The sequence below is a fragment of the Monodelphis domestica genome, chromosome 6 (assembly GCF_027887165.1).
Source record: "Monodelphis domestica isolate mMonDom1 chromosome 6, mMonDom1.pri, whole genome shotgun sequence".
Lineage (NCBI taxonomy): Eukaryota > Metazoa > Chordata > Mammalia > Didelphimorphia > Didelphidae > Monodelphis > Monodelphis domestica.
The window spans coordinates 274,608,931-274,622,857 of NC_077232.1; the positions used below are offsets into that span (position 1 = coordinate 274,608,931).

The window sequence follows — 13,927 nt, forward strand, 5'->3', positions numbered from 1 at the left end:
TCTACTTTTCCTATAGATGTTGTATGGTGTTCAGAGAGAAGGCATCCCAGGTTTATGGGGGGAATATTTTGTAGCTACTGTTTCTAACTGTGCAACAATAATAACTTTCAATGCTGTGAAATAATCGTGTTCATTGGCTATCTCTTAAAGAGAAGAACACTGGTGGAGGCTCATGACCTACAATACATATAGCTATCTAGAGAATTACATTCCTTCCCAGAAGCTACCATCACCACCATTCAATCTACTAAACTGCAAGTGAGAGGTGAAAAGAATCCGGAGATGGTTTTACAAAGAAAGAAACAGAGTCAGCATATAAATATTAGTACCTAAGTTGCCTGACATTAAAATCTTCAAAATACTGGTTCAACATAAAGAATTGGTTTCAGCAGTAATCATCTTCAATTGCTTCAGAAAGCATGGTTATATTCCATATGGCTCTTCAGTTTTAACAGGGTCTCATTCTCATCATCCAGAAAGATACTTTGTTACTTTTTAATACAATTAACAGCCAAGGACAACTCCTTATTGCTGCAAAAGCCACTATGGGCTCACCCTACCTTGAAAATCACGGGAATTCAAATGAAATGAAATGTTAACACTGTTCCACAACATCCCTATGCAAAGGGATCAGTAATTGTCTGGGGCCCTGAAAGACGTTCAACCTCCAGAAAGATTTTTTTTTTAAGTATTTTCAATATGAATTGGATACCATACCTTCTCAAAGTCACACTGAGGGTTTTTGCAAACAACAGGACTGCAGACAACAATGTCACCATGGCAATGACAATCCTGGCATGAATCAGGTTTCCAAATGGTGTCATTCTGCAAAGAAACATAAGTTCTGAATTAAGAACCAATCATTCAGCGTATAGGAGCAGCAAGAGTCATAGCAGGGGTTGACTAAATTAAAAGGCAAAAAAATAAATCCTAAACCCTTGTGCTATTTGTTCAGCAGTGTTCAGAGTTAATACTCCCCACCAGGTCAATAGAATCCTACAGAAGAAGAAAAAATCAGCAAAACTAACCAATGTGTCATTAAAAGGCTGAAAATATGGGTAACATGACAACATGGACTTCCTAATTCTCCAAAGAGAGTGGAATAGGGCATGCATAACTTTTAACTGAGTCAGAGAAAAGAGGGATTCAAAGCAACATAATTATTGAATTCCTTTCAAATGTCTCCAAATTATATGATCAATGATATGAACAAGTACCAATTTTTTACCTTAATAAACTGATAGTGTTCTTGATTGACTAAAAAAAATGAAGGAAATGTATTGTCCTGAAAATTGGTTTTATACGTACAATACTTTCTATTTGCTTTTCTCACTGTGTGGTAATCCTGCATTAAGGGTTCTAACCTGGAATCTAAAAACATATTTATGTTTTGATATTTTTATAACATTCAACATATCTGGAAATTTTTAAAAATTATACTTAGCTGGATGTGATGGCAATAGCCTTCTAACGCTGCTACCAAAAGGATGAGGTTAGTGTACCATTTGATCTTGACCATTCTAAATGTCATAAAGACTCAGGCTGATTCAAGGCATCCAGAGGAAGCCAGGCCTCAATAGTATGAGCCCCCAACAAGCAGAGGGACTCTAGACTATCTAAGGAAAGGCAAACAGAAGAGGTTCGTTCTTCCACACATTGACCAGCAGTGGTTTGGGACCCTTATTTAGCAGCTTCACTTCCAGTATGGATAAGATAAGGAGACAGTCTCAAAAACAAACAAACAAACAAATGTGAAAGGGCTCTATAGATTTTATCAGATTGTCAAAGAGATCTATGGAACAAAAATGGTTAAGAACCTTTACCCTATATTGTTCCAACTTATCAGTTTCTGCCTGCTTTTGTCATGTCTGTGCAAATCAGAATTTTGGACTAAAGAGTTATCAAGTCCTCAGTTCAAATTCAGTCACAGTTAAGTTAGGCACTCTGTGCCTCAGTTTCCTCATTTGTAAAATAAAACTATTGATGAGGATAAAAATAAGATAATACTTATAAAATATTTTATAAACCTAAAAACATTATAGAAATGATTTTTATTGATGATGTAGTTGCTGTTGTTACATTATAATGGTGAAAGCAAGGTTTAAACTCTAAATATTGTACTAAGTACTAATTGTACTAATATTGACCTTGGAACAGATCATTTTAGCTCTAGCCCAGCTTTGATCTCTAGTGAAAGGCCAAACCAAAGATGAAGACATCAAGTGAAGCAAGTATGGTCAGTAGGGGGAGTGAATGAGCAAGTCCAGGAGTCCTCCAAGGCCCAAAGAAGGACAGAAGGCTAGTAGCCATCTCATGAATACACATGTATAGTTCACACCTTCTCTGCTCAGGCCAGGGTTTGAGGAAAATAAAATGAATCATGTAAACATGCAATAATGTTTTTTTAAAAAATAAAGTAATAAAAAGATAAATCTTAGCCCAGTATCCAAAGACAAAAGAAGCAATTTCTTTTCCTACAGCTTACAGCTTTGGGAGTCCCTAGCATTTTTTCTTCCAGGGAGTCAATAAAAAGAAAATTTCGAAGCTCAAATAATTTTTCAAATATAACTAATAAATTACATAGACTATCTCTCTAGAATTAGTTCTACCTCCCCCACCTTCCACTGAGAGAAAAAACATCTCCTGTTCTTAACTAGAATATTCTCCTCCCCCATTCTCAAATAGCAATCCTTCAAAAACAATAGCAACAGGTCTCAGGTCCAGGCAACAGTAGTATCTCAAGTAGCCAGTAGGTAATAATATTCAAGCCCTGACATGTTGGGGGGCAAGGGGGGTAAATTACCACAGCAGCACTCTACCCAACACAGAAGACTTTACTAGGTCCAAATATAGGAGAGTAGCAACCTTAGGCACCTACTAGATTGTGTGAGCAGAGACAAGTTATTAGTCCTCTATGGGATCATTTCTTCATTTATAGAATGAAAGGCTAGATTGATTGGCCTCTAAGTTCATTTCCACTTCTAAATCTATAATTTTATTTAGGATGCTACAAGATTCCTTTTGTGCTGCAAAAAGATATCAATTTAAAAGAAATAAAGGTTTATCTAAAAAAATAAAAAATATACAGATTACTAGAGCACCAAATGGAGATACTAAATACTAAATAAACTAATCTCAGAAAAGGAAACTGAATAAGCTGTAAAAGAAATACCAATGGAAAAATTGCCTGGTCCAACCAAATTTACAAGAGAATTCAATTAAACCTTTAAAGAATAATTTCTATCTTTGCAATGCAAATTTTTCTAAAAAATTTAGAAAGATTTCTAGTTCCTTGGTGAGACAAATACAGTTTTAAGACATAAAACAGGAAAGAATAAAAGAAAGAAAAGAATAGATCAATGAATCTTGATTGGAACTTTTTAATACAATCTGGGCAAGAAAAACTAGTGATTTACTAAAAAAATTATTGCATTAAAGACATATTTATACCAGAGATGCAAGGATAGTCTAAAATTTAGGAATGAATACATTTAATTATATAAAGAACAAATAATCAAAAACTACATAATTACATAAATCAATAGATATAAAAAGGACTTTTAACAAAGTATTCTCATTTTTGCTTTAAAAAAACATAAAATACAGGCATAGAAAGATCTCTTTTGAATATCTTCTTAAAGTATCAAAAAAAGGAAGGGAGAAAAGAAAGATGAGAGTGGAAATAAAAGTAAGAGTGAAATCTTTGTTCAGAGGCAGAGTAAACGGAAGAGAAAGGCAACGGAATGGAATGAGAAATCTCAAATGTTTGGCAAACTTTTAAACCATCTTCTTAATTTTTCTTAAAGGGAGTAGAGGTAAATAAGGGAAAAGTGCAGGAAGAAAACCATAACTGTGGATGTGAATGAGAATGCATACATAGGGAAAATAGTAGAATGGATAAAAAATGTTGTTTACAAGATACACATTTAAAACATAAAGATTCACAAAGTTAAAATAAAATCTGAAACAAAATCAATTATGCTTCAGCTGAGCTCAGGCAACTATAGAAATCATTATTTAAGATGATGTTACAGTAAAAACACATGATAAAAAAAGAGATAAACAGAAAAACTGCATTATGCTAAAGGCTCCATATCTAACAAACCAATATTAATATTTAAGTTTTTTTTGGCCCTTACAAGAGCGAGGATCGTTTTAAAAACATTTTTTATTTTAATAATTTTATTTAGTCAATTTAGAACATTATTCCTTGGTTACAATAATAACATTATTTCCCTCCTTCCCCTCCACCCACTCTTCCCACAGCCAACACGCAATTTCATTAGGTATTACATGTGTGCTTGATCAGAAACCAATTAAATGTTGTTTACACTAGGATGTTCATTTAGAGTCTACATCCCGAACAATATACCTTCAACCTATATATTCAAGCAGTTGTTTTTCTTTGGTGTTTTTACTTCCACACTGTTTCCTCTGGATGTGGATAGTGGTATTTCTCGTAAGTTGCTCCGAGTTGTTCAGGGTCACTGCATTGCCACTAATGGAGAAGTCCATTATGTTCAATTGTGCCACAGTGTATCAGTTTCTATGTTCAATGTATTCCTGGTTCTGCCCCTCTCACACTGCATCAATTCCTGGAGGTTGTTCCAGTTCCCATGGAATTCCTCCACTTTATTATTCCTTTTAGCACAATAGTATTCCATCAACAACACCACAATTTATTCTGCCATTCCCCAATTGAAGTGCATGCCCTCATTTTCCAAGCTTTTGCCACCACAAGGCACGCATCTATGAATATTTTTCCTTTTTGAAAATATCTTTTTCCTTTAAATCTCTTTGGGGTACAAACCCAGCAGTGCTATGGCTGGGACAGTCTTTTATCACCCTTTGGGCATAGTTCCAAATTGCTCTCCAGAATGGTTGGATCAGTTCACAACTCTACAAGCAATGCATTAATATCCCAACTTTTCCACATCCCCTCCAACATTCATGACTTTCCGTTGCTGTCATGTTAGCCAATCTGCTAGGTGTAAGGTGATACCTCAGAGTTGTTTTGATTTGCATCTCTCTGATTATAAGAGCTTTAGAGCACTTTTTCATTTGCTTATTAATTCTTTACCTGAAAATTGCCTATTCATGTCCCTTCCCCACTTTTCATTTGGAGAACAGCTTGATTTTTTGTACAACTGGTTTAGATCTTTATAAATTTGAGTAATTAGACCTTTGTCAGACGTTTTTGTAAGGAAGATTGTTTCCCAATTTGTTGCTTCCCTTCTAATTTTGGATCCATTAGTTTTGATTCTACAAAACCTTTTTAATTTGATGTAATCTAAATTATTGATTTTACATATTGTGATTTTTTTTCTACCTCTTGCTTGGTTTTATAGTCTTTCTTTTCCTAAAGATCTGACAAGTATACTATTCTATGTTCACCTAATTTGCTTATAATTTCCTTCTTTATATTCAGATCATTCACCCATTCTGAGTTTATCTTGGTGTAGGGTGTGAGATGTTGATACAAACATAATCTCTCCCATACTGTCTTCCAATTTTCCCAACAGTTTTTATCAGAAAGTGGGTACTGGTCCCAAAAACTGGGATCGTTGGGTTTATAATAGACTGTCCTGCTGATTTACCCCAAGTCTATTCCACTGATCCTTTCTGACTCTTAGCCAGTACCAAATTGTTTTGATAACCATTGCTTTATAGTATGGTTTGATATCTGGGACTGAAAGTCCTCCTTTCTTTGCATTTTTTTTCATGATTTCCCTGGATAACATTGATATTTTCTTCTTCGAAATGAACTTTGTTATGTTTTTTTCTAATTCCATAAAGAAGTTTTTTGGTAGTTCAATGGGTATGGCACTAAATAAGTAAATTAATTTGGGTAGGATTGTCATTTTTATTATGTTAGCTCATCCCACGCATGAGCAACCAATGTTTTTCCAATTGTTTAGATCTAGTTTTAATTGTGTGGAGAATGTTTTGTAGTTGTGTTCATATAGTTCCTGTGTTTGTCTTTGCAGATAGATTACTAAGTATTTTATATTGTCTAGGGTGATTTTTAAATGGAATTTCTCTTTCTAATTCTTGCTGCTGAGATGAATTGGAGATGTATAGAAATGTTGATGACTTATGCGGGTTTATTTTGTATCCTGCAACTTTTCTAAAGTTGTTGATTATTTCGACTACCTTTTTTGGTTGATTTTCTAGGATTCTTTAACTATACCATCATATCATCCGCAAAGAGTGATAGCTTGGTCTCCTCCTTGCCAATTTTAATTCCATTCAATTTCTTTTCCTTCTCTAATTGCTACTGCTAGTGTTTCTAGTACAAAAAGGGGTGATAATGGGCATCCTTGTTTCACTCCTAATCTTATTAAGAAGGCTTCTATTTTATCCCCATTGCAGATGATATTTGCTGATAGTTTCAGATATATACTGTTTATTATTTTTAGGAAAGGCCCTTCGATTCCTATACTTTCTAGTGTTTTCAATAGGAATGGGTGTTCTATTTTATCAAAAGCTTTTTCTGCATCTATTGAGATAATTATGCAAATTTTGTCAGTTTGCATGTTAATGTGGTCAATTATACAGATTGTTTAATTTATCTATTTCGGAGAGAGGAGGGTTCAGGTCTCACACTAGTATAGTTTATCTGTCAATTTCATCTTTGAGCTCCTCTAATTTCTCTGTTAGAAATTTGGATGCTATGCCATTTGGTGCATACATGTTGAGTACAGGTATTTCCTCATTGTCGATATTGCCTTTTATCAGGATGTAATTACCTTCCCTATCTCTTTTAACTAGATTTATTTTTACTTTGGCTTTGTCAGATATCATGGTTGAGACTCCTGCCTTCTTTTTATCAGTTGATGCCCAGTAGATTTGGCTCCATCCTCTTACTTTCACCCTATGCATATCTACCTTCCTCATCTGTGTTTCTTATAAACAGCATATGGTAGAGTTTTCGATTCTAATCCACTGCTATTCGCTTCCATTTTATGGGTGAGTTCATTCCATTCACATTCAGAGTTATGATTACTAGCTGTGTATTTCCCAACATTTCGATTTCTACTCCTGGTCCTACCTTTTCTTCTTTCACTATGTCCTTCTACACCAATGCAGTCCCCTAGTTCCCAACCTTATTTTACTTCCCTTTCTACCTCCCTCCCTTCTTATTCCCCCCCATTATTTTCCCTGTAGTCTTTCTAAAATTTCCCCCCACCCTCTCCCTTCCTTATACTGCTTCCCTCCCCACCAGTCCGTTTTTTACCCTTCTACTCCCCTATAGGGAACAAATCTATTCTCTGCCCCAATAGATTGGATTGTTCTTCCCTCTTTGTGTCTGTTTCAAAGCACGTAAGAGTTGAGTATTTCCTATCTCCAACCTCTTTACCCTTCTTCCAGTGTATTGATGTTCTCCCCACTCCCATCATCGGCTTCTTTGTGACACATAAATTTACCCCCATTTGTTTCTCTTCCCATTTCTTTTAGTATTAGCCTCTTTTTTTAGCTCTAGTTGTGTGTATACACACACACACACACATATATGTATTTATGCATGCATATATCTATATACCTATTTATGTCTTGTTCTTTCATTCTATACAGTTTGTCACTGTTCCCTCTAAATGTAATTCTTCTAACTGCCCAGGTGATAGCAACAGTTTTTCAGAGTTACCAGTGACCTCTTTTCTTATAGGGATACATATCATTTTAACTTGAGTCTCTTAAAAATTTTTGTTGTTGTTGTTCTGTTTTGTTTTTCTTTTCCCCCTTTTAATTACCTTTTGATGATTCTCTTGAGTTCTTTGCTTGGGTATCAAATTTTCTGTTCAGGTCTAATCTTTTCTTTATGAATGCTTGGAATTTTACTATTGTGTTGAATGACCATACTTTCCCCTGTAAGAATATAGTCATTTTTGCTGGGTAGTTGATTCTTGGTTGTAGACCTAGTTCCCTTCCTTTCCGGAATATATTTCATGTCTTTTGGTCCTTCAGTGTGGATGCAGCCATATCCTGCATTATCCTCACTGTGGTTCCTTGGTATCTGAATGACTTCTTCTTGGCAGCTTGTAATATCTTTACTTTGGTCTGATAGTTCTTGAATTTGGCTGTAACATTCCTGGGTGTTGTCAGTTGGGGATTAAATACAGGAGGTGATCTGTGGATTCTTTCAATCTCCACTTTTCCCTCTTGTTCAAGGATATCGGGGCAGTTTTCCTGAATACTTTCCTGTAATATTATGTCCTGGCTTTTTCTTTTGTCATGGTCTCCTGGTAGACCAATGATTCTTAAATTGTCTATTCTCAAACGATTTTCTAAATCGTCTGTTTTGTGAATGAGATGCTTCACATTTTCCTCAATTTTTTCATTCTTTTTGTTTTATACTGGTTTTTTTTTTTTGTTTATACAATTTTATACTGTCCTGCTGCCTTGTGAGGTCACTTAATTCTAGTTGTATTCTGGTTATTAAAGACTGGATTTCATCCCTGGCTTTTTGGTCATCCTTTTCTCTCTGGTCTGATGTTATTTGATGGTCATCTTTCATCCTCTTTACCTCGTCTTTCATCTCCTTTGCCTCATTTTCCAGCTGGTTGATTTTGGTTTTCAAGACACTATTTTCTTGTTTTAGTTCAAGTGCCTCTGTTCCCAGATGACTTATCTTAGTTTTTTAATTCTTTTCCCAATTGTCTTCAGCCTCTCTTAATTGTGTTTTGAGTTCTTCCACAGCCTGTATCCAATTCGCTGGGATTTCTGATTTATCATTTGCTGATCTCTCCCCCTCTCTTCCCTTTTCTGAATAGAAGCTATCTATTGTAATTTCTTTCTTCTTTTTCTGTTGTTTGCTCATATTCACCCCCTTCTTTATTCCCCGTATTTGTCTGTGCTCTTGCTCCTCACATTTTTTTGGTTTGGGGGGCTTCTGTCAGTCTCCCCCTCTTGGAGCTTTAACAAAAGATCTCTCGGTATAGTCACTGTGGGAGGGTTATTGGGGTTTTGAGCTTCCCTGTCCTCTGCAGGCTTTTGATTGGATTAAAGTACAGCAGTCAATGAGGGTGGGTGTGGAGCATGGGCTTCCCTGAGTTCTGGAGACTTTTGATGGGATTAAGTTCAGCTTAGCTGGGCTGGGTGTTCTCTGAGTCCAAAACCTCCTGGAAGGCTGGAGCAAATATGGATATGCTCCCTCTCTAGCTCCTTCCCCGCCATCTGTGTTGGACACTCTGAACTTGGCTCAGCCTTGCCCACAAGGTATACCGTTGAAACCAGCACATTTGCCCGCCCGCCCAGAAGTTCCCGCTACCACTGGAGTCTCAACGCTCTAGGTGGGAGGAGGGATGGGTCCTGGAATCTTCCTTCTTTCTTCCGCTAAAACCCAAGTGTTCTCAGATTCCAGCTTTTTTTTTTTGGGGGGGGGGCTACCTTTTGAATTAAGTCCAGCAAGAGGGTTCCTTGGCTCTGTCTTCCTGTTAAGTTTGATTTTCAGTCCCTTAGGAGCATTCAGTTTGTGACCAGTAAGGAAGGCTATTCAGAGGTCTGAACTTCTGCTCCTTCTAGGCTGCCATCTTGACTCCACCTCCTTCTTAATATTTAATTTAATTCATTAATTGGCATAGAATCTAAATGTTTAAAGGAAAAACTAATCAAATTAAAACAATATCTTTTAAACCTAGACAAACATAACAAAAAAGAAAATAAACAAGAAAGAATTTGAAAACCTGCTTAGAACTTTAGATAAATTATGAGATGATGAATCTCTGGTGTACTATGAATGAGAAAAGAAAGGAGTTTATATATTTATCAATTATGAATAGTACTTAAAATTGGTGACTAAATAATTTACTCCTAAATAATTGTTAGTTAAAATAACTAATCACAGAAACATTCATTAAAGAAAATTACAACAATGAGCAACATATAAAAACTTTGGGTTTGTGACTAAAGCAGTCCTTACAGGAAAATGTGTATCTCTCAATGCTTTTAATTAACAAAGAAGAGAAATTATAGATTGATGAATTGGAATTTTAAAATATGTAGAAATCACAAATTTAAAAACCAATGAAAAATAGATGTTGCTAAGTGCCTCAGTGGATTGAGAGCCAGGACAAGTGACAAGAGGTCCTGGGTTCTGTGAATTTTAGATTTTATTCCACTCTGCTTAGTTTTTAGAATTCTAGCAACCAGAAATGTATACACCCCCCACTTAAAGATTAACTGTGAGAAGGATGGCCTATGACCAACATGTGCTAGCAAGTGACAAATAAACAGCTGACAGACACCCTGGGCTGCCATAAGCCAAGCTTAAGCTACCATTGGTACACTTGAGACGCAGGAAGTGACGTAAATAACTGCCTATATATTTCGCACCACTTCTTCCCTCTAAGTGTCTCTCGGCAACATTGTACTCTATTGGTGGCGTTGGGAGCTTGCTTGGCGACATTAAAGCTCCTTTGGGTGGCATTTTGGGGTGCTTGAGGGTTTTGGTTCTGTAGCGTTGTATAGGTGAGGCGTCTTCCCTGAGAGACCTTGGTGAGCGGTTAGGCTGATTTCTCCTTTCATTGACCTCCTAAAAGGGCACTATCCTCAGAAAAGGTCCCACATCTCAGAGGAGACCTCATGGCTGGAAGCTGAGCTAGATTTAATCTTCTGAGAAGGCTCCTTGGCCAAGGCCTCTGAACTTCTCTTGGCTTGGGCTAAGCTGGAGAAAATCTTATACCCCTTTTCCTCTTCTCCTTCTTAATTTCTTCCTTCTACTGTAATTAAACCACCATAAAAATCCTAAACTAACTTGAGTATTTTATTGGGATTGAATTTAAATCCCTGGAGACCACTAATATAATATATACAGTCAACAACCCTAATTTTACCCCCTACAATTGAAATCTGGCATCACACACTAGCTGTGTGACTCTGTAAGTCACTTAACCCCCACTGCATACCCCTTCCTATTCTTTTGCTTTGGAACCAAAACTGATTTGGATTGATTCTGAGATGGAAGATGAGTGTTAAAAAAAAAGGAAACTTCTGAAAATTATGAAAGAATATAATAAAAGAGAGCAAAAAATTAATGTATTTGATTTTTTCAATAGGAGATTTAAAAACTAGTAGTGAGCTATTACAATTTTAAAAAGGAGAGAAACCTGGTTTATCAAATTGTTTGTATCAAAAATTCAAAGGAAATTCATAATCATTAAAAGGAAAATAGAAACAAGCTATCAAATTATTTTGCCTAATAATATGAAAAAACAGCAACTCATATGAAATATCTACAAGAATACAAAATACTCAGAATACTAGAAAAATGAGATTATTTAAATATTAAGTCATTAAATAAATATTTAAATAAATATCAGAAAAATAAATCATGTAAACCATGAATGAAAAAAATCATTCATTATTACATGAACTGCTTGCAAAAAAAGAAAAGAGATCCTTCTTTGTTCATATGATGATCCAAATATGGTCGTCTAGATACCTAAAAGTAGGAGAAAAAGAAAATTTGGCCCAATATCACCAATATGAATCAGCACAAAAATATTAAATTGGACCTTGGCAAAGAGAATGTAACAACCTATTAAAAAGCTTACATAGTATCACCAGGCAAGATTGATGGCAGGAATGAAAATTCTTGCTATAAAGAACTGCCTCAATCTAATGAAACTTGTAAATATGGAGAACATATTGATAGCAAAAATAATGTAAACCACATGCCAAAAAAGGCTTTTAACAAAATCCAACATGCATTATTATTTTTTAAAAATACAAGAAAGGGCAAGTAGGTCTTTCCTCTATCTAACCTGTAGTATCTATATAAAATCAAAAATCAACATTATACATAATGAAGGAGTGCTGTGTGACAAGGAAATCACTTTAAAAGACTGATATATATTAATTTAAGTCAACCTTTTATGGAGTTTAATTACAAACAGGAGGAAGAAAGGTATTAGAGATAGAGAGAGAGAGGGAGAGAAAAAGGGGAGAGAAGGGAATAGGGCTTAAATACCCCTTCTGTTTAGGCTGGGCCAAAAGGCCCAAGCCCTTAGATAGCTGAGGCAAAGAAAAGAGATCAGTCCCTATCACTCACGTGACCAAAATGGAGAAACAGTCTCAGGGGCCTGCACCTCCAGCTTCCTCCAGAGCAAGCTTCTCAGAGCACCACCTCTCAGAGCCAAACCTCTCCAACCAACCAACCATCAGTCCTCAGACCCCCACTATCTTTAAGGAAAACATCCAAGTTCCCTCCTCTCAGTTCTCACATCTACCAATCACTGTCCATGTCTTCCCTGTGCCAATGGAGGCTCTAGCTTAACCCAGGACCGCCCAGAGGTCTGTGGCTTTGCACATGTCTGTTGAAGGTCATATTCTCAAATAATTAAATCTTGATCCTTTGCTACAGCCCTTCCTAAATCCTGTTACCCTGAGTAGGGTGGAGATTGGAATAATTAAATTTTGATCTATGCTGCAGCCCTTTCCATTGTTCAGCAAAAGGTTTATGTCCTAACGTAATCTTAAGAAGGGAGGAGGAACCTCCCTTGCCAATGGGGTTCACATTCCAATGGTGAAATTTCCAACATTCACAAGTCTAAGAAATTTTAAGATTTACAGCTGGCATCCTTCCTAATAAATTCAGCAAGGAGATACATTATCATTTGAAATTTAACATAATAGTAGAAATTCTAGCTGAAACAGTAAGAAAAAAATAAAGGGAATAAACATAAGCAATGAAGGGGAAGAAATTCACATAGATCTATCTGAGAGTCTGTTGACTATCTAGAGAAATTGAAGTCAAATAAAAAATTAATTAAAAAAACAATAAAATCAGTAAAGTTGCAGGAAAAAGATGAATATGTGATTAACCATCTCTCCTTCCCTTATCCCACATCCTCCTCAATATAATCCTAACATTATGCAGATGTGATTAAATTTTCTATATATTACCCAAAATAAAGCAAAAGAGAAAAAAGAGAAATTCCATTCAAAAGAACTATTATCTAAGAAGACACACAGGAACTATTTTAATACAAAGCACTCTTTAAAGAAATAAATAGATTTTAAATAGTTGGAGAAATATTAATTGATCATGAGTGGATTTAGCCAATGTAATAAAAATGACAATAATACCTAGATTAATTTAGTTATAATGACAAAATTCATCTAAAGAAACAGAAAGATCAGAAATCTTAAGGGAAATAATAGAGAAAAAGTGAAAAGGAAAGGAGCCTAGTAGTATAAAATCTCAAACAATACTACAAAGCAATAATTATCAAAATTAACTGGTAGTAGATGAAAAAAATTCATAGAAAACTAGGTACGCTAAATAAGAATCATATTAACAAAGTAGAATAGTATTCAACAAACCTAATGCTCCAGCTACTGGGGTAAAGAATCCCTACTTGATAAACACTGGTGGAGAAAAAAATGGAAAACAATCTGACAGAAATTATGTTCAGACCAACAATTAGAACCATATTCCAAGTTAAACTCAAATGGAAACATGACTTGGATATAAAAGGTCACATCATATATAAATTAGAGAAAGAAGGAAATAACTTTTAGGCATATGAATAGGAGAAAATCCTTAGATAGGAGATAGAGAGGATAATAGAAGACTAAAAGGATAATTTTTTATTACATAAAAAGTGTTTTCAGGGCTGCTAGTGGCTCAGTGGATTGAGAGACAGGCACAGAGAAGAGAGGTCCTGATTTCAAAGCTGGCCTCAGGCACTTCCTAGCTATATGACACTGGATAAGACACTTAACCCCCATTGCCTAGCCCTTACCACTTTCCTGCTTGGAACTAATACATAATATTGACTCTAAGCCAGAAAGTAAGGTTTGTTTTTTTTAAAGCATTTACATAAACCGCAGCAGTGAAAACAATAGAAACAGGTAAGAAATCTTTACAGAAAAAATTTTACAGTACATTTTGATAAAGGTCTATGTAAAAGATCTATAAATAAAA

At 35.5% G+C, this 13,927-nt stretch overlaps 1 protein-coding gene across 4 annotated transcripts in view; it reads right to left on the reverse strand.

Annotated features, from left to right (window-relative positions):
• FRAS1 (Fraser extracellular matrix complex subunit 1) overlaps positions 1 to 13,927 on the reverse strand; it is a 637,413-nt gene that overhangs the window by 469,870 nt on the left and 153,616 nt on the right. For all 4 annotated transcript variants that reach the window (XM_056803248.1, XM_016423079.2, XM_007495970.3 and 1 more), the window contains exon 3: positions 718 to 825. In XM_056803248.1, the coding sequence (XP_056659226.1) occupies positions 718 to 825 (108 nt within the window). The remainder of the gene's footprint in view (positions 1 to 717; positions 826 to 13,927) is intronic.